The sequence below is a fragment of the Xiphophorus hellerii genome, chromosome 17 (assembly GCF_003331165.1).
Source record: "Xiphophorus hellerii strain 12219 chromosome 17, Xiphophorus_hellerii-4.1, whole genome shotgun sequence".
Lineage (NCBI taxonomy): Eukaryota > Metazoa > Chordata > Actinopteri > Cyprinodontiformes > Poeciliidae > Xiphophorus > Xiphophorus hellerii.
The window spans coordinates 18,768,416-18,789,845 of record NC_045688.1 but is presented as its reverse complement, the minus strand read 5'-3'; the positions used below and the strand labels follow the sequence as shown (position 1 = coordinate 18,789,845).

Sequence of the window (21,430 nt, the reverse complement as noted above, 5' to 3'; positions counted from 1 at the left end):
AGAACTTGGTCTCTCCAGCTTGCACTGGACCCTGCAAGACAAGAGTTTCACATGTATTTTTCACATTTTGCGTCTATATGGAGGTTTTATGTGACAAACAGATAAACAGAGCTGACCACTTTTTAAAGTTTCTATGTAAAAACTAACCTAACAGATTATTACTTCCCCTTTACATTAAGATGATTTGCTGCTTTGCCTGTAGCTCAGAATGAGGCTCGTGTTCTGCATACAGACTGAAGCATGAGCTTATAAAGCCGGCATGTTTTATTTCTTTGGAGTGGCGCTTTATGTGTTTTGTTCTTGACCTACATACAGCTGAATGAAACAAAACAAGTTAAATATTTCCCAAAACTCAAACACTGAGTGCACCGAGTGACAATGACCCGACTGTACAGGACGATTACAACAGCAGGAAGCTTCAGCTGGAAAAGAAGAAAATCAGCTTACATTTTTATCTCTGCTCCTCAGACTGCGGCTCGGATGATGGACTGTCACTGTTGTTAGTATCTGTAGGGAAACATGAACATATTCAGGTTTTGTACATTTTGATTGTACAGGTGGAATCAATCATGCTGTATAAAATTACAAACATTTCTCGATTTGTTTCTGACATAAGACATTTCCAGTTTTAGGTCACTTAGGATTACTGCAGTTAGTTCTATTTGCTAAATTCTGCCTTCAAATTAGACGTTTGTAGTTTGTCCTGTGGACATGAGCATCCGGGAAGTGGAAAGAAACCAGGAAGAGAATTGTGGACTTCCTCCATGAGTTAGGTGATTGCGTGTTGTAACAATCACAGAATGTCCAGCATTGTGCTGGTCCGGAAAGAGACGGGTTCTGTGACTCAGAGGTGAACGTGTTTGGGTGTAAAAGGCTCCACTTGCATCAACAGCAACAACAAACATTGTCAATCTGGAGAGACAGTCTCAGAATCCACATTCTGGACTAAAATGGGCTGAAAGACTCCAAAAAGAAGAAGAAGAAGCCATCACTCCAAAACCGGTTTCAGTATAAAGAGCCAGATTAGAGACTTCTGTCTGATGATTGAATACTGATGCAATAATTCAAACATCAGCCAGCCCAGGAAGTTAAACTGTGGGTGAAAGTTGGTTTTCCAAATAGACAATGATCCTAAGTATAACAGCAGATTAGTTATGAGTGACGCAAGAACAGCAACGTCAGGGTTTCTGGAGTGACCATCACAGAGTGTAGATTTTAGTTCCAGAACTTAAAATAAAATCCAGAGAAGTTTATGGATTCATGCCTGAAACGTTGAATCTACGGCATAAAGTTCAATTCAACCTAAATACTAAACTTCAGAGTTTGAAGAGTGTAAGAAAGAAAAAGAGAAGAAAACCTGCAACATTTGTTTAGCATGGAGAGTGCTGTTGGTAATCCTAACTGAGCTAAAACAGGAAGCGTTTAGTCTGATTTAACGTCAGACAACTAGAAAACGGTTGTCAGTCTTTCATACCGTGATGTGATCTGATGAGAAGGTTTTTACCTGGTCTGTTTTCCTTACTGTCGTCTCTGGATGTTTCTCCAAAATGTGCAGCATGGCGTCGTGCAGCGTTAGGAAGAACATGGAGGGCTGAACCTCCTCATCAAAGAAGCAACAGCTGTGGAGTTTCTCCAGGATGTACGCTGTGGTTCAGAAGAAATGAGAGTTACACCAAAACTTCCTGTTTCTCTTGATGCGAGAGCTTTAGTTTTTGTCTTTTCAAAATCAGCTAGTTTTAGTCTTGGTGTGATGCTTTAAACTCAACTTCCAATATTCGTATCGGACTGTCAACTTAAATGCAAACGAAAGACGCCACTGGAAGTCTAGAATTTTTGCTCATTCTTCTTGGTAAAACAACTGGACTCAGTCAGATTGGATGGAGAGAATCTGTGAAAATAAGAACTTGCTGCAGATTCTCATTCAGATTTACATCTGGACTTTGACTGGACCATTCTAACACATCTAAGCCATTCTGTTTTAGCTCTGGCAGTCTGTTAGTGTCATTGTTTAGCTGGAAGGTGAACTTTGACCCAGTATCAAGTCTTCTGCTGTCTCTTTTCTTGTGTTTCTTCGATTGATGAACCAGAGAAAATGGACTTTTCAAAGATGATGCTGCTAACGGTGTTGTAACTTGTCGGAACCGGAGTTTCACACTTACGATCACAAGCTACGATGTAGACCTCAACTTCAACACGGACCAGTTCTTTCAGCAACTGCAAAAGAAACAGAGGAGACGAAGATGGTAGGGAAAAAGTGGGAGCAATAAGAAGATATTTGGATCAGTGGAAACAGATTCCCTCACGGTTTTGAGTCCCTTCAGTCCAGATATGTCCAGAAAGGAGACGGCAGCGAAGTCCAGCACCAGGCTGTGGATGTCCACCCTGGGAACCACCATGTTGGCAGGAAGTTCGGCGTTCCAGTCGATGCGGATGGGAAGGTCCTTGAAGTCGATGGGTTTGTCCAGCTCCTCGTTGTCGCTGTCTTCTAACGGGTCCATAAGGGAGCTGTTTGTTGTGTTCATGAACCCTTTCTGCAGCAGGAAAACATAGATTTATTCTTAATTAGGAAGATTTTAAACACTGAGAAAAACGACAGAAAGATTCCTTCTTACTGGGTCTTTACTGGTAGCTTTGGTGCCAAATGCTTTTAAGGCATTTTGTCATAGTGGAATGATAACATAACAACAGTTCAAATGACACGAGGATTTTTCCTACATACAGTGGACCTCCATCTATTCCCAGTTCAGTATTCATGGATTTTTTTTTTTTTTTGTGGAACATAATTCATTCATGGGAAACCTGCCAAAACAAAGACTTTTTGTAGCATATCTAGAAAAAATGCTGCTTGGCCCGCTATTGACTGGTATTTACATGCAAATGAAGAACAGAATGTTGGAAATGTTTTGGGATATTATTTTGAAAGTTCTCAAGTTGCAGAAAACTGACTGCATTTTCAATAATTGTTGGTCTGTCTGCCTGATTTTTTTTACAGTGCAAACTACAAAGCAAAGTAAAACAAAGTATTGTTCAAAGTGATATTAAATGTCCATGTCAGACACTCATAGTCTCCTCATTTTTCACGACTGTAAAATGTGAATAATATGAATAGTTTGAAATGTAACGAAAGAGTCTGTTAATGACCATTCAGTGCTGGATTCAATAATCAGAATATTACAGAAATATTGTTTTAGTTTATGTCAATATGAGGAATGATATCTGTTTGACTCATAATTCTTTCTGCATATTTCATTCATTATTAATCACAGAGGTAAAACTACATCCTGGTCTTGGATGTTGTGGAAGAGCAAAATAACAAGGGATCATGGACAATTCACCTCGTGTTTTTTTATTGGTTACTGGCATAGATAGAGGAAGATAATCCCAATCAGACCATTGTAAATCTTAATCTATATAATACAAAATCACTAGTACTGTCAGGATCAAAGGCTTGTTTGTGTCCCATTCACACCGTTTAATCTTGATAGAAGGAAATAAACCTATCACTGTTTACTAGAAAGCATATCTGCCCTGAGTTCAATCGGGGTTTTTCCAAATGAGGATGACTCGTTTTATACAGACTTTAGATTTGTTTACATGCTGGCGATTATAAATAATTCTCTGCTTTTTCCTACATTATCAGTCGCTTATGTCATGTTGATCAAACTGTATTGGTTTCCGTTGAATTGCCAGTTAAGTACGGCAATATACCATCCTGCACAAGTTCTACAGTTCCGTCTTTTCCTTTCTGCAATGCAATGACATGGTCTGTCAACAAATTACAGTGGTTTTTTTTCTTTAAGCTATTTGTACAAACTATTTGAAGATGCACTTCCTATTTTGAAAATGACGATGAGAATTTGATAGATGCACCAAAGCGACAGGCTGGGTGTGTTTCACTGTTGAAAATTCACAGAGTTACGTCAAAGCAAGACAAGGTGACGATATCAGCGCAGATGCTGAGTTGCTCAACCTTTTATTGTGCTGAGGAACGGTTTATCTGAGTGAAAGCTGCATGCTGTTGTTGTCGCTGAACAAATAATACTCACCGACGTCCACTGCAGGTCGCCTTTCTTCAGAAGTTTCCGGATCCTACTCAGAGCTTTGTTTCTTTTTTTCAACACTCTCAGAGGATTGAAACCAAGCTGAAAACACAAGGATCAAATTTACAAGATAAATGTGCATGCATCTTTTTAAGAGAAGCGTGTACGCTGTGGTGAAACTTACAGCTTCCACTAGCTTGTTCCTAAAGAAGTCCATGTTGGCGAAGAAGATTGGGGACGGGATTCTGAAGATCTTCACCCCCTCTGGTTCATTTATCTGTGGAACATCAGGATCACCAAGCAGAAGTTATTGTAAATGTGTGGTAGAGAATACAGACACCCAATGACCAGAAGAGGGGCAGCTTTGTGCAATAGCTTCCATGCCCTTTGAAATTTAATGATTTTGTCACTTCAAACCACCAAGCAATGTAGTTCACATGGATTTTATCTGACAGACACAAAGTTGTGTTTAATTCTAACGTAGAAAGAAAATGATACATATAATGTTTTCTTGGTTGTAAAACGTCAAAATATGACAACATAGCTAAAGTTTAACGTTTTGTGTCAAAATCTCATGCTACTTGTTATAGCTTGCTGCCTGAAAGATATAAGGAAGGCTAAATGTGGCTAACTTACACAGATGTAGTCCTTCCTGTCTTTGTAAATATCTGTCCCCTCAATGTTGGCTAGCACACTGCAGCGAGGGCTGAAAAAAAGAAACACAATAAAAGTTTAACTTTGGTACTTCCTAAATCTGCTTGCTAGCAACTGTATATTGAGAATGCTAGCATAACTGCTTCACTTGCTATGTTACTTCCTCAAAACATTATTTGTTCATGCTTATACCAATTTTGACATGATTGGGAAACATTGGGCTCAAGTCTGCCAAATCGCCATCTCTCTACCCGTATGTTAGCATGCTTTGTGTTAGCATGCTAAAATGAAAGAGCGCAGACCGCTGGGATTAACAACTGGTAGGCTGAAATTCCTACAACAGGCTATATTAGATGTTAGAGCATCGTAGTATTTATTTGTCAGTTGTAATTCAGATTTTTTGTGGCATCAGGAAGTAGACCCTGCCAAGATACTAACAACTGAACCCGGAGGACGACGCAGATCAACTCCACACCAAGACCAACAGCCAATCCAAGATCCAGCCCCAGGAGGATGGATGCTCCGCAGGTGATCATCCACACCACCTATACATGCCAAGAAGAAATACTTGTTTTTGTTAAATGATCTTTATCAACTCAGTTGGTAAGACTGTGAACATTTTTCTAAAATAACTCAATTGTTCAATATCTTACACAATCTGGCCTGTCTCTCCTCCAGAGGTAAGGAATTTCATTGAACTGCATCAGCATACCCTTCAGGTTGATGATGACCACGGCCCCCAGCACAGACTGTCAAAACGCCGGGACAAGAGTTCCTTTCAGAGGCCTGATTCTTTGGCAGTGTTGCACTTTAGCAGACTGTAGTTCTCTTACCTTTGGTAAAGGCTCGAGAAGAAATCCAATAGCCAAAGTGACAATCATCACTATAATAGCTGACAGTAAACCAGCGATCTGAAAAAATACAGAAAGACCATCAGACTGGGAAATCCACACAACTAAAACAATCAGAAGCATATTTGAAAGGATTTGTAAATGATTTCAAGTGACTTAAATATTTCTTAAAAGGACAAAATATCATAATCTAGCAACAGAAAAACAAAAAGACTTGACAGAATTCAAAGGATATTAATCCCAGCAGGTGTTTGCATTGATTTTCAACGTGCAATTCTAAAACACGTAACCATGACTACCATCTGTTTACATTGTGTCCATATCGACATTGTCTTGAAGCCTGTCACCCTTTTTAATTGAAATATGTGAAATAGATACCCCCGGATTGTGAAACAATTGGATTATTATATGTAACGGAAACAACAATCATAACCTAATAGATTAGGTTACAACCCTGGTGATGTCATGGCAACAACAGAGAGTCAGCAGTGAAAATGTATTCCTTTACTGACAATTAGCTAGAGAAAAAATATTTTTCCTGTATCAAATGTGTAGCGTTGTCTTTATGTGACTTTGAAGGGCTAAATAATATGTTATTGTGAGAGAAGTAAATGCAGATGGACTTGTAGAGTGTCCTTGGAATAATATTTATACAACTAGATTACTATATTGTAGTTAAAGCCCTAAGAGTAAAACATGCACTGATTTTATGTGGAAAAAATGAGACTTTCACAATCACTCTGATTTCACAGAGTTCTGTCTTGGAGATGCAAGAGGGCTGTATAGTTGTACTTAAATCCACTTTATCAGGTTGTCTAAAAATAAACCCCTTTATCAACTACTATAAATATTAATCAACACAACTGCTCATTTTACCTGAGTTTTTCCTCCTGTACTTTCTTGCACCGCACTCCTGGAAAGCGCTGTACTCGCTGCGAAGGCCTTGAAGGACGCTCCAAAGATATTGCTAACTCCGAAGGCGATCAGCTCCTGCAGCCAGGTCCGAGAGAAAACGTGCCTTGGTACAGAGGTACACATCACAAGCATACTAGACCGTTTACCTGGTCAGTGTTGCAGCGTACCTGGTTTCCATCTATTGTGTAATCATGTTTTATAGAATAGACCTTTGCCACAGAGAAGGCCACAGCAAAACCCACTATAGCCATAGGGAAAGCTTCCATCGCCGTGTGCTGGAAGACCTGAAGGTTTGGGGCGACTGGAGGCTCGTATCTGAAGCAGCACACAATCCGTCAGTCAAATATAATCCATATACTATTAGTATTAAAACAAAAGCACTTGCCTACAAAGTATTCTGCCAATTTTTTAGCCAATCAAAGTAAATGCAAGATAGAACAAGTTCTACTCACCCTCGGGGAATTTTTCCAACAACGTCAATGCCATATCTGGTATTGAAGTGAAACGCATAAGAAACTCCACAAGTAATAACAGTCTAGGGAGAACACAGGGAACATGGGGGTCAAAACTAGACGATACACATAATTGGTGTTATTAGATTTACAGTAATACAGTTAATAATCCTTTATTTGTTCCCCTACTGAGGGACAAATAAAGGTGTCCAATTATGTGCTTCTGTTTTAGTTTTGTATGTCCAATTGTAATACCTCATCAGAAACCTTGTGAGCTTATATCACTTTAAAAGGTATTTACAGTTATAAAATTAATTTTAACCTAAACCTGTGCTATCACAGCATCTGTCAGATAAGAAAACGGTTATAACTATGGAAGATGTTTCATAACACTTGCTCACCATGATAACCTCTATCGGGATGGGAACGGGCAGTTTAGATTTGTATCTGTCATTCAGCTCTTTCACAAGAAACACCACCACCATGATCACGAGGGAGATCACAATGTCACACACGTTGCTAGACGTGATCTTCTTGAAGATGATCTCCAGAGTCTGAAAAACACAACAGGAGTTTAAGGGATACACCGCCTCATCGCTCCCTTTCCAACGTTAAGGTGAGAAAACAATGGAACAATTTGTAATTACATATATAAGGGAGAGGGGTCCACTGATGCCAGGAACCTGGAGCCCCAACACAAACTTTAACTGAGATACAAGGATATGGATGGCAGCAGCTGTGGTGAACCCGGAGACCAGGGTATCAGACAGGTACATGACCACGAAGCCCACCTGTAGGAGTCCCATTGCCAGCTGGAAAACCAAAAGAAATCCAATTGAATTTGCTTAGAACATTAAAGATGTTACAAATATTCTGAATGTCTCATTTTCCACATTTCACCACACAACTTTAATTTTAAGGCGTGTCTCTGTACAGAACAAACAGAATTACATGCACAAATTAATTCTGTTAAAAAATGAAACGAGTTCATGTTTACTTGCTCATACAGTTACTAAAGTGTTTATAGTGCATGGACCCTTAAAGGGGCAGTATTGTATATTTTCCATACACATGGTGCCATTTTATGAAATTTTGCCTCTGTCTCTTTAAAATATCCTGCTCTTTTCTGAAGCTCCGCCTTCAGAATGTCATCACAACATGGCTCCTCTATTAACCCTTTAGCAAAGTTTTTATCAGTGTTGAACTGAGTAGTAGCTCCTATAATGAGCTCAATAGTTCTGCAGTTCTATTAGGTGTTGGCTAATTGCTGCTGGTTAGTCTTAAGGAGCTGAGTGGGAGGAATTCTGAGAGGGAGGCTTTGTACCCAATGTCACCAATAATTTAAAGTAATTTTCATTTCATTGTCTACTATAAGAAAAATACTCTAACAGGCCACTTGTTAGTGCTGTGTAAGACATGTTTTCATGTTGTTTATGTCAAACAAACAACATGAAAAAGAGACTGATGGTTCATTAAAAGACAATGAGCCTCTTAATGGAAACCAAGGCTATTTGGACCAGGAATACATTTTTGAATATGTTATAGTCCAATTTTGAACAACCCATGGAAATTGTAGCCCTGGTTTGTGGTTTTCTGGTTCTACAGCCCATCTGCTTCAAGGTTCCTCTTGAAGGTGTGAAGCACTTTCTACTGCCTTGTTGCTGAAATGTGCCACACAAATTAACTTAACTTGACCTGTTAAGTCCATTAAGCCACTGTCACCTTATTCTCCTTAACCATTGACACCAACATGGCATTTTTGCAGCTGCTTATTCAATATTTTCCAGTTTCAGACTATTGTCAGTAAAACTAAGAGAGGACTGTGTCTACAAACTCCAGCAGATCTGCAGCACCGGCACATCACTGCCAACACAAGTGACCTTTGGCAGAGACTTGAGGTCAATTGGTTAATTACACAAGTACCGTATTTTCCGCACTATAAGGCTCATAGAATAGACGCTACAGTAGAGGTTGGGGTTATGTTATGCATCCATTAGATGGAACTGCGCTAAAGGGAATGTCAACAAAATAGTCAGATAGGTCAGTCAAACTTTATTAATAGATTACAAACCAGCGTTCTGAAAACTCCGTTCATTCCCAAAATGAATAAACAGCTGTTTTATTATTTTCCCCGAGGTAAAGTAAGTGACGTGGTATTTTCGTGACACAGTTTATCTTTTAATAACAGCAAGGTATAACATATAGTGGAGGGGAACTTTTCCTCGATTCAATAAACACGTAAAAAACAGTCTGATACTGTTACGGTAAATCAAATGTTAGTGCAATCACAACTTCCGCACCATTGATTGGTTCATGTTAAATTCTCTTGCTGCTGCTCTATTCCCGTGTTCTACTGCGTGACTGATCGCCTTGAGCTTAAACTCTGCGTCGTAAGCGTGTCTCTTAATAGGAGCCATTTTGGGGTCTTTACACAAAACCCAGCGTGCACCGCGCGCTTCTTCTTCTACTGGGGAAAATGAAGTCGGCGGCTGCTTACCGTAGTTGCAAGACCTGTTGTGGCTCAATATTGGTCCATATATAAGGCGCACCGGATTATAAGGCGCACTGTCGGCTTTTGAGAAAATTGAAGGTTTTTAGGTGCGCCTTACAGTGCGGAAAATACGGTACCTATCTCAGTATATTGCTACCATCTCAACTGCCTAGCTTGGCCATGCTAATCCATTCGAGGCAATAGAGCAGTGGTCCCCAACCTTTTTAGTACCGCGGACCGGTCAATAATGCGCAAATTTGCTGCGGACCGGGGGGTTGGTGGGGAGTGCGTGTGCACCGACACCGATGCTGTTTCTAAATCATTCTGCTGCTTGTGGGCTCAATGTTGGGCGCTCAAGACGTAACCGGTTAAAGGATTTTCAAAATAAAAGATCCTCCAGACTTAATGCATAAAACAGAAGTATTTAATTACTTCTTGCGCGGCCCTGTACCAATTGCCCGGGGTTAATAGAGGGTTTCATGGATAGTTGCCATGGGCATGTGAGATACGGCTGAGGTCACATGAACATTTAACTTTCATTTTGCCACTGTGGCTTCCCATCATCAGCTCTTATCCAGATCAGCTCAGTAGCTTCTTTCGGCAGAGACAAGTTCTCTTGCCAAGTCTGAATCACATCTCGTTTCTAGTGCAATAAATGTGTTGGGAAATAAAACAACAACCTTGGTTTGGATGTGTTTACTGACTAAAACGTGGCTGCAGAACATTGTATCTTTCCTGTCTGTTATTTTCCATTTACAGTAGATACTGACGTAATGAACTGAAAGGTTAAAAAGGTTTCCGACCTGCATGATGCCAACGAGGAAGGACACAGAGGAGGCCACCAACACTCTCTGCTCGTCTACCGTCAGACTTGTAAACCCTGTGATGTTGGCAGCTGGCCCTTCGTCTGGGATGAGCCTAGTTACCACCGAGCCAATCATCAGACACAAGACTGGAAAAGGACCTGCAGAATAGTAATATAGTGGAATGTATAGTTCAGTTGCTTGAGTGTTCGCCTTGAGATTATGTATAAAGACTTATTTGTAGTTGGCCTGGCCCAAGCAGGCGGTCTGTTCATCAGCTCCTGCTAGATCCTAACCTTTCTGTTTCTCTCTTTATGCTTCTGAAGTTTGGTTCTTTTGTTGTAGCTGCTTTAGGCTGTACCCAGAATGGAACTGATAGGCTTGTAGATGATCTTAACTTTTTTTATTTTTTCCCTGTCAACATTTTACCAGACATCAACTGCTCCGACACCATTGTGCAACTTTGCCAACTAGCAACAGGAAGAAGGTAAAGACTCGTCATCCTGAAGGACTAGAACTTTGGGTGCTTAACTTTCACATACTTTAATCATCTCTCCCCATCCTCCATGTTTCCTGCCAAACCTAGAGTTCAAAATGAGGGTGTAGATTTGATTTGATTGGGGTCAAAATTGCTATCTTTGTTACATTTTCAGCTGACGTGACTCTCTGTCAAATGAACCAAACCCTTTGAAAAACCTGTTTCACCCCTCGCCTGTGGTGGTGATGCACCAACAACCACTGAAGGAAATGATACAAAAACCTCTGAAGGAGAAACTTGTCAGGATCTGTGTTTTTCTGTGTTTAGTTAGAGTTTTCTGTGTCCTTAAGTCTCTTCGTTGTCCTGTCCTCCCCTTGATTGTTCCCAGGTGTGTCTCGTCTCTCTGTGATTACCCTCCTGTGTATTTAACTCCACCTGTGTTCCTTGTTCCTCGTCGGGTCCTCGTCAATGTTACGTCAACGTCAACGTTCAGTCTAGTCCTGGTCAGTGTTTCCTTGTGCCTGCTGCTTGTTGCTGGACTCTTTCATCATTAAAATCACCATATTCATCATACCTGGGTCCGCTGCATCTGCCTCACCACCAACACCACCCGCACTTCATGACAGAAGGACCCGACCAGACCGAACGGTGAGGCACGCTATTTTTTACTTTTCACCATGGACCCAGAGGAGTTAAAGGAGCTGACGGACACGATCAGAGAGTATGAGGAGGCAATGGCCAAGCCGTACGCTGCCGGCCGACGCCTCGGTTTCGCCATCCGCTTAGGGCTCTTGCTGGACTACTGGGTTCCTCGCTTTCCGCACCCGGGGTTGGTGGAGTTGCAGAGGGAGGCAGAGTGGGAGCGTATGGCGGCTCTAGCTGTCATGGCTGGCGAACCTCTGCCTCCCAAGCCGCACAGTTTCTCCGCCAGCCCAGATCCTGCTCCAGTTCCGGGACCAGCACCTCCAGCCGGCGCACCCGAGGCCGTTCCAGCCGGCGTTCCAGCCGGCGCACCCGAGGCCGTTCCAGCCGGCGTTCCAGCCGGCGCACCCGAGGCCGTTCCAGCCGGCGTTCCAGCCGGCGCACCCGAGGCCGTTCCAGCCGGCGTTCCAGCCGGCGCACCCGAGGCCGTTCCCGCCGGCGTTCCAGCCGGCGCACCCGAGGCCGTTCCCGCCGGCGTTCCAGCCGGCGCACCCGAGGCCGTTTCAGCCGGCGTTCCAGCCGGCGCACCCGAGGCCGTTCCCGCCGGCGTTCCAGCCGGCGCACCCGAGGCCGTTTCAGCCGGCGTTCCAGCCGGCGCACCCGAGGCCGTTCCAGCCGGCGTTCCAGCCGGCGCACCCGAGGCCGTTCCAGCCGGCGTTCCAGCCGGCGCACCCGAGGCCGTTTCAGCCGGCGTTCCTGCCGGCGCACCGGAGGCCGAATCAGCCGGCGTTCCTGCCGGCGCACCGGAGGCCGAATCAGCCGGCGTTCCTGCCGGCGCACCGGAGGCCGAATCAGCCGGCGTTCCTGCCGGCGCACCGGAGGCCGAATCAGCCGGCGCTCCTTCCGAGACTCCCAGTGTTCCTTCCGAGACCGAGACTCCCTGCGTTCCGACTCAGACTCCCTGCGTTCCTCCAGAGACTCCCTGCGTTCCGACTCAGACCCCCTGCGTTCCTACCGAGACTCAGACCCCCTGCGTTCCTACCGAGACTCAGACCCCCAGCGTTCCTCCTGAGACCCTGACCTCCAGCGTTCCTCCTGAGACCCTGACCTCCAGCGTTCCTCCTGAGACCCTGACCTCCAGCGTTCCTCCTGAGACCCTGACCTCCAGCGTTCCTCCTGAGACCCTGACCTCCAGCGTTCCACCCGAGACCGAGACTCCCTGCGTTCCACCCGAGACCGAGACTCCCTGCGTTCCACCCGAGACCGAGACTCCCTGCGTTCCACCCGAGACCGAGACTCCCTGCGTTCCACCCGAGACCGAGACTCCCTGTGTTCCTCCAGAGACTCCCTGTGTTCCTACCGAGACTCAGACTCCCTGCGTTCCACCCGAGACCCTGACCTTCTGCGTTCCACCCGAGACCCCGACCCCCAGTGTTCCACCCGAGACCCCGACCCCCAGTGTTCCACCCGAGACCCCGACCCCCTGTTCTCCACCAGAGACCCTGCCTCGAGGGGCTCGTCATCGCCGTCTGTGGGCGGCCCCCGGGACTCCCCATTGCCACCTCCAGCGCCGCGGACGGCCGCCGGACCGCCTCCGTGGTTCCCGCCTCCAGCGCCGCGGACGGCCGCCGGACCGCCTCCGTGGTTCCCGCCTCCAGCGCCGCGGACGGCCGCCGGACCGCCTCCGTGGTTCCCGCCTCCAGCGCCGCGGACGGCCGCCGGACCGCCTCTGTGGTTCCCGCCTCCAGCGCCGCGGTCGACCGCCGGACCACCTCCGTGGTTCCCGCCTCCTTTGCCTCCGCCCACCCTGTGGGTAGTTTTTTGTTTCTTTTTGGACTCTTGGCCCTCCCAGTGTTTCCGCCCACAACGGTGGGTTGTTTTGTGTTATTTTGGACTCTGGCCCGCCGTCCAGCGCCCCTCCGCCCACCCTTGTTGTGTTTTTGTTTTGTGGGCGTCTGGTAGCCGCCCTTGAGGGGGGGGTACTGTCAGGATCTGTGTTTTTCTGTGTTTAGTTAGAGTTTTCTGTGTCCTTAAGTCTCTTCGTTGTCCTGTCCTCCCCTTGATTGTTCCCAGGTGTGTCTCGTCTCTGTGATTACCCTCCTGTGTATTTAACTCCACCTGTGTTCCTTGTTCCTCGTCGGGTCCTCGTCAATGTTACGTCAACGTCAACGTTCAGTCTAGTCCTGGTCAGTGTTTCCTTGTGCCTGCTGCTTGTTGCTGGACTCTTTCATCATTAAAATCACCATATTCATCATACCTGGGTCCGCTGCATCTGCCTCACCACCAACACCACCCGCACTTCATGACAAAACTGAGAGCAAATTATTTCTTCACAAAATATTAAAAATAAAGGGAGTGGCGTCAGATTTTACAAGTTGTAGCATTTCTCTTTTGTCTACACATTGACCACAAACCATTTCTTCTGCTAGCGATTTGACTCACACCTTTGTTTAGATTGTAGAGTTGGATTAAAGCAGACTAAACATATGAATGGGCTGATATGAATGCAATCTTAGACAGAGCAGCAATAAAAAAAGACAAAATTCAAAATCATGTCTTTTGAGTATGACGTCCCATTTCAGGAAAGTCTTCCATTGATCAGAAGCTAGAGGATCAGCTGCTGCAGAACATCAGAGTATGAAACCTTTTCAAACTCCCAGGCTGTGGGAGATAAATCTGAGGTCATCTAGTCTTCATCAGGTGACCTCTAGGGACGTCTGATGAAGACCACTGCATTTTATTTTGCCCCAGGTCAACTAATTGGTTTTTGGGGTGGAGATTTTAGGATTTTAGCTCTTTAAATACCATTAGAACACTATGGCATTCTAGAAAATGATGTACAATGAAATGGTTAATTGTTTTCACAACTCATCAAAAATACTTAATACTTAATGGGAGAAGTAAATGGAATGGTTTCTTTGAGAGCACAAAGTAGAGAACTTTTTCACAGACATTTTGTTTTCTGAATGTCAGCCTTACCCACTGAGATGTGACGAGAGGTGCCCAAGAAAAAGTAGGTGATGATTGGAAAGAAGGCAGCAAAGAGTCCATACCAGGGAGGCAGAGAGGCCAGCAAGCAGTAGGCAAGACCTGCAGCACAACAATGACAAACGTTATCAGAGTTACGGTACGTTGGTAATGTCTTTTAGTCAAAGCGGGTTACGTTTATTTTAAAGGCTCATTAGAAACGACAGCTGGTGACCAGAAGGTACATTAGATGGCAAAAGAAGAAGCTTTGATTACACATTACATTAAATAGGAAAGGTAATGAAAGACTTACTAATTTGTAATATGATAAAATACTGAGAGGAAAATATGGATTTTTTTGGACATGAAATTTTAAAGTTGATCTAAAATCTAACAGGAAGTGAGGTCAGCGAGCCATACGCCAAGGAAATAAGTTTATGCATCCTGGATCCGATGAGGCCATGATAACGAGGCCTGTCTCATCCCACACAAATAATTTCATGACTTACGAATGTCATTGAGAAACATTTTTTTCTTTGATAGAAACCTAAGTTTAAAGAAATATGTTTTGTTTTTTTATTTTTGTACCATTTTTGTTTATCACAGTTGAATATTACACAAAGTTTTAAGACGGGATTTTTGAATGTCTCTAGACGACCCAGTTTCAATGTAGGAGCTTTTTGAGAACCATTAAAAATAATTATTTATTTTTTGTAATCATTAATACTGAGAAAGATCAAAGCTACCCTATATTGAATTTTGCATAACACTAATTATATATAAATATGGGTGTCATCTGTGTAGCCGTAGTGCTTCCTTGACATATAGCTATACAACAGCATGCAGAGAGAAAAGTATGGACCCGTGAGCAGAGCCTTGAGGTACTCCCCAAGAGAGGAGGACAGATGAGTAAACACATATCATTAAAAACCTTTGGACTTTTATATCTTGCTTCACAACATCTAACACATCCAAATCACGTCTGAATAGTTATGTTTATTGATATTAATATCCATTGGTTTTTTTTATAGTCATATTATCACTAAAAACTATTTTGCAATGCTATTTAAGGTCAAAAATGACCAAGTTATTCCTGAACTCGGCAGGCATCAGTCATAAATTTGGGCTAAATATTAGGTGGGAATAAACCAATGATGATACCTAAAAGAGACAAACAGCTGTGTGAATTACAACAGCATGACATCAGGATCATCAACATTCCTTAGATTAAGACAACCAGCCATTGTCCACTCAGAAGTGTGGATAAGCAGAGTGGCTGAACATTTATCAATCCACTTCTGGGTATGTTTGTTCCGTGTGCACATTCAGAGGAAAACTAATTACCAAAGGAAATGTTTTCACTGATGCACATTTTATGTTAATGAGTAGCAAAATCCCATCGGCCCTCAGTCTAACCTGCTGCTATGCAATCAGGATGAAGTCTTCTTCTGCTGTGCTTGTTTGGGACTCGGTGAACGCGCCGTTGAGTCTTACCTTGCAGGACAGCCACCAGTCCTGTGCTGACACCAGACACGATGTCACTGAGCAGCCACTCTTTGAATCTGTAGATTTTCATCCAGCCGATGATCGGCAGCAGAGAGAGAGCTGCGTTCTTGGCCCGTTTGGCGTCACATCTGAGGCCGGACGAAACAGAAACATAGGCAAGTCAGTCACTGCCTGGACGGGTCCAATTAATGTCTAAGTGGCTAAAACACACTACAATATATACCAGCCATAATTAAATCTTTTTACTTGCATTTTTGAGTAATGCTGGCGAAAACGTCTGTAGCTGTGTTGTGGGCCGGGGTTTGCTGAGTTAGGGGAGGTACAATCACTTCAGAAACAATATTCCGTCAGTTGCACCATAATCCACTTTCTGTGTTTCTTAATGATGTCCAGTCATTGGGAAAATAAGTCTTTATACAAGATAATTCATCCCTACATCCATTGTCTTTACCTACTTGGATTGCCATTAGCCAAGAAGAAAGGTGTCTGTTTTTCTTCACACTTACATGGAATTTTGAATGTCAGTCAATTACACCACAAAATTTTGTTTCTTCTGGTGTGATAAGGAACTCTTTGGTTAAATTCAGTTATCTGTAAAAGCCTGATCGATGTGAGCAATGGTTGAACTTGTGGATGGAAAAGAAAGACATAAAATATCCTAAAAACTTGGCTCAAGCTTGTAGAGACACATCCCAGACAACCTATGTACTTTTAAATACTACAGAAGTTTTTTTTATGTGAAATTACAAAAAAATGTCAAAGTGAATAAATTTTTTCACGTTATTATAGCATATTTTTTTACAAAATTGCAATTTAATTGGATTTAGATTAAGTCTGTTACATTAATATCGCTAAAATAAAGATGTGATTACTTTCTGGTCTACAGAAGATGAACATTTCAACAGCCTGACTGGATGGTTGAAGTAAGAAACTCAACTTTAACTGCTTTTTAGAAGCCAAACAAGGTTTAAAGGCTCTATATACGTGCAGATCTTCAGGGGTTTTGGGCCTTAAACATCGTAAACCCAGACCTGAACAAAGACCTCTGTTTAAAATATAAAAGTCGAGCTGAAGTTCAACAAAATGACAGTAAAACTTCCTCACTTTGTCTTCTTCAGCAACCAATTGTTCCTCATTTAAATTCAGCCCAACTGAATGCTCAAGCTTTCAAGTTAGAGTCTAGAGTTTGGTAGAGTCAGAAATGACCAAAATCCAATGTTAAAGTTGCAATCCAGATTTTAGTGAAACTGTATTTAGGTATAGTTTGTCGCCTAAACAAAGATTATCAATTTGTTTTTCAATTATCTTTGGTTACTTTTCCTGAAAAAGTTTATTTTATCAATATAAAATACATCTAACCAAAATTAAGCATCCAAGTCTTTGATGACATCACACAAGGGGCCTGATCAGAGCTCTTTGAAGTTCTCACACTTGTTTGTTTTCTTCATGTTCTTTGCTCCATGTTTTTAATTCAATTTGTCCTTCAAGGTTGTTTACTTGTGTTCTGTCCAGGTTATTTACTAACGGTAGATAATTGGTCTATATTTTTTGTTTTTGCCTTTTGTGATGTCATTAACTCAAATGTCCAAAAAAGCTGGAAAAGCCATTTACTAAGTTTAAGATCTTTAAAAACGTGACACTTTGTGAACTCCTGAAGTGGAAATTTATACTTCAGTACCCAGTTGTGCCTTTGTTGACTGTCTACATTTGATAGTTTAAAAAAGAAATAGTTTCTTTAAGACCAAAGGTGTGTGTATTTCGTACCTGAAGTACTGCTTGACGTGGTCCAGAATTGTCTTGTGATGCCTGTAGACCTTCTTATGCTCCTCGTTGAATGAGTCCTCAGAGTACAATGGCCTGGTCACCACATAATGCCTGGCTCCTGCTCGCATCATGTTGCCTTTGCTGTTTGGAGGACCGCTGCTGCCCGCTATGTGACTCTAAGGCCTAATAATCACATTAGGTCAGGAGGAGAAAACATGTGTTACCTTTGAACGTCACTTTCAAAGATTAATAACAGCGAGAAGCAGAAGCTCCAGATCCTCAGATTCAGAAACCAGGCGATGTGATTTGACAGCCTCTGTTTTAGCTCCCAATCAGAGAGGAGCGCCTGGAATTGTAACCAATGCTCACTTTTTACAGCAACTTTGTATTTAGTCTGAGTCAGCATTGATTTTTTTTGGGGGACAGAACCATGTAGTTCTAGTTACAAGTGGGACAGTTGGGGACATTTTAGTTTCTGCCAGGCTAGTTTCTGTCATTTTAGTTGATTAAATGTAGAATATAGATGATGACAGTAAAGACAGTACTTTTTTAGACTAAAATGTGAAATCTTCCCTAGAATAACGGTACTTTACCTCATACCATCGCTCACTTTTACTCATAAAAAAAAATCTTATTTACTATAAATCTGACTTTTTGCTCTTTCAATATCACTAAAATTAGGTATAATTAGATTTAAATTCCTGCTGAAATTTTCGTCTTGTTTTGAAACAATCATTGTTATTTTGGTCAGTCATGCTGCATGACATTTTCTTTGCCTTTTAATCCAGTGTAGGTCCCAAAAAAATGTTAAAAAATATTTTTACTAACAAAATTCACACTCATTTTTGCAATAAAACCTCTTAGGCTAGAACAAATTTTGAATTTCAGGTGTAAATCATTTGAAATACTGCCAAAGAACTATATATTATTACTTTTATTTTATTTTATTTTTTTATATTCCCATTAAATACATAGTTGTTTATTATTCCACATACCTCATACACTCAGTTATAAGCTTCCTTGCTCTGTTGCTCTCGTTCCAACACCCAGGGATCAACTGAGACCTCAGACTTCTCTGCCATCAATAAATGCCACCTCAGCTGCTTATCAGGACTGTAATTATTAACAGCAATTATGATGAGGTCCCTGCTTCATGCAACTGCTGGACGCCTGCCTTACCCTTTGACCATTGTTCCCACTGATATCTGTGCTTTCAAGCAATGGAGGATGTGGTCAGGACACATTATTGTTTTTATAAAGTGGAAGTAAAGTAGTTTTTCACAGGAAGGAGCAGACACGTGAACTTCCAGGGAATTCTTCAGACACTACTAGAAATGAAGAAAAACAAGAGAGAAGAAAAGATCAAAAGAAAGTCAGAAAAGACAAAAAACATTCAATCCGAGTCATCCTGAAATAGTGAAAAAATAATAAAAGATAAAAAAATTCTACGACTTAAAAGTTTAATGAAGAATCAAAGTGTTGAGATTAGTCAGACTTCCTGTGGATGATTCATTTACTGTATTCAGGCTGAAATGCAAACATTACAGTGTGTGAATGACCTCAGCTGAAGGAAGCGGTGGCAGCATCTATCACGGCTCTGCTGAGGATCCAGCGCAGGCTGGGCTCTGCTTCGTGGGAAACGTGAGCTTTTTTTTTCTTCCTTGCTTTTTTGTTTGTTTGTTGTGATTAGATTTTTTTTTTTTTAGGAGTCAAATCTGTTTTCCTTCATGTGATTTTCTGATCAAACGGTTGTGTAGTAGTATTAATAAGACAGTGATTCTGCACAATTTTGACTGCACTCTCGGGTAAATTTCTTATCACACATGAACAACCCTAATAAATCAGTATGGGCTGATTGCGTGTTTGTCACGAGATAGTATTTTAAAACTATCTCTTTTTATATGACATGATGCTTAGTGATAAATTACAGTGAGGGGATTAATGTTTGACAGCAAATTTTTATTTAGTTTTAGCCTTGGCCTGTTGACTAAAATATCATTTAGTTTTAGACATAATTTAGTGATTAGAATGGTTTTATTTTTAGTCAACTAATTCTAATAAAGTTTTAGTAAAATAAAATCTTGAGTCAATTTAGTCAACAATTTTTTATAACCAGTTGGCCTCGTTTAAAAATCATGCAATGCGTGGCACTGCATATTGCATTCTTTGTTTAAAAAAATGTTACTCTAAATCAAACATAAATACCACATATAACCATACAAAATAACAGTTAATCTATTAAACATAAAATTGGCTAAGACTACTGTAATAGTAATAATTTAAACTCAACATCCAAGACAATCGACCCAAAATATTCTGCTGAAAGCACAACAGGAAGCTGAATCATAACATTATGTTACATTTTCAAATTTGCCTTGTATTTATCCTCACTGTCGCTGTTCAGCCAGGGATGTGCATCTTCCTACTCACGTCTGTATTTTTGCAAGTTTTCGCTTCCGACGACGAGGTGAGGCCCCGGCGAGGCCGTTTAAAAACGGCGCAGACAGTGAGCAACGCAGCGGGTGCAGTCTGTCTCTAACAACCGTGACAGCACCCCCTATAGGCAGCAACGCGCCGTAGCGGGTCAGGAAGTTTTTCACGACGGGTTTGTTGGCCTTAGCATTTGTTTCGACATTTAACCGCCAATTCAAGAATGAGTCCGTATTTTTATAAGACTGGTGTCATAAATTCCCACACGTTCTGCACATAACAGTAACACACATATAAACTTGAACTGATGTTATAGCACAACAAAGTAAACTTTAGCCTGCAATTAGCACCTGTGTATCCCTGAGTTAAGTGGAATTTCATGAAATTTTCACAAGCATGGTGTGGCTGAACAGAGTGAACTTTTGGATCTGTGCTATTTCCTAAGCTTTCCGGGTTTCAGAGTTGTTCGAAAAGGATCTTGGTGAATCCTTCACCTGCTGATTCCCCAACTCAGCTGATAAAACAAATGTGGTCAATGTTTCTCATTATGATTGGCTGAAGGACCATTAAAAATGCTTTTGCAAAATCTTTCACACTGGCACGTTGCTTCTGATCTGTTCTTCATTTTTTTTTTTTTTTACGTCAGGCTAGTGTGTCACTTTTTGAGATCACTTGGCCTACTTCAAGTTATGAAGCAGGTTCTATTTTAGGATATTTTTTTTTGTAATTTTGAATCTACAGACTCTACAGGAATCAAGTCTGGATGAAATTGAACTCAGCTGTCCGAAACATGTGTTTAATAACACTACATTCATGATATAACAAGAGGACAAATACTTTTTTACTGCCCTTTATGGTCTGATAAGAACTGTATAATGTGAATAGAGTCATAGCAGTTCTTGCTTGTGAAATACCTTTTCTCAGGTCTTTTGTGCACCACATGTGACTTTCTACATTGAGAATTTCAGCTGGTTAGATTCCTTGCATCAATAGGACCTTCTGCTGCAGTGTGTCACTGAAGTCTTCTACAGTGCGAGACATTCAATAACCTATGAATCCAAAATATAAATTAGATGATATGAAAGTTCACTTCATATTATTGTTCCAGTTTGGGATGTAGAACTCGTCTGGTCTGCTATACTGAAGTTGAGTCCAAAAAATTAAAGTATGTGAAAAGTGAAACATGTGATAAAACCCTGATATCTTTGTTATTAGCGAGTGCGGTTGGTGTGACATACAGTATTATGTCATATAAGCTTAGGATCACCAATAAGATGTGACTGAGAAATGAATCAATGAACACCATGACATTATATAATTTACAGTAATGTTGTACAAAGAGAAGAAAGCCGATCCACCAACCAAGAGATTTTGAAACATAATGTTCACTGTGTCACATTTTTCTTGCCATTTCAGCGTGACTCGACATCTGCAGAA

At 41.8% G+C, this 21,430-nt stretch overlaps 1 protein-coding gene across 1 annotated transcript; it reads right to left on the bottom strand.

The window, feature by feature from the left end:
• Nucleotides 1-140: 140 nt before the first annotated feature.
• LOC116737045 (chloride anion exchanger-like) lies at nucleotides 141-18,630 on the bottom strand. The gene is made up of 20 exons (XM_032589995.1): nucleotides 18,559-18,630; nucleotides 17,564-17,746; nucleotides 15,788-15,927; nucleotides 14,306-14,416; nucleotides 10,207-10,367; nucleotides 7,560-7,724; nucleotides 7,314-7,466; nucleotides 6,913-6,995; nucleotides 6,628-6,775; nucleotides 6,422-6,535; nucleotides 5,528-5,605; nucleotides 5,348-5,443; nucleotides 5,133-5,239; nucleotides 4,677-4,746; nucleotides 4,225-4,317; nucleotides 4,047-4,142; nucleotides 2,304-2,531; nucleotides 2,160-2,214; nucleotides 1,505-1,644; nucleotides 141-507 (listed from the first exon to the last, which is right to left on the bottom strand). The coding sequence occupies exons 2-20, from the start codon at nucleotides 17,692-17,694 to the stop codon at nucleotides 439-441; spliced, it is 2,238 nt and encodes a 745-aa protein (XP_032445886.1). The 5' UTR covers nucleotides 17,695-17,746; nucleotides 18,559-18,630; the 3' UTR covers nucleotides 141-438.
• Nucleotides 18,631-21,430: the final 2,800 nt, after the last annotated feature.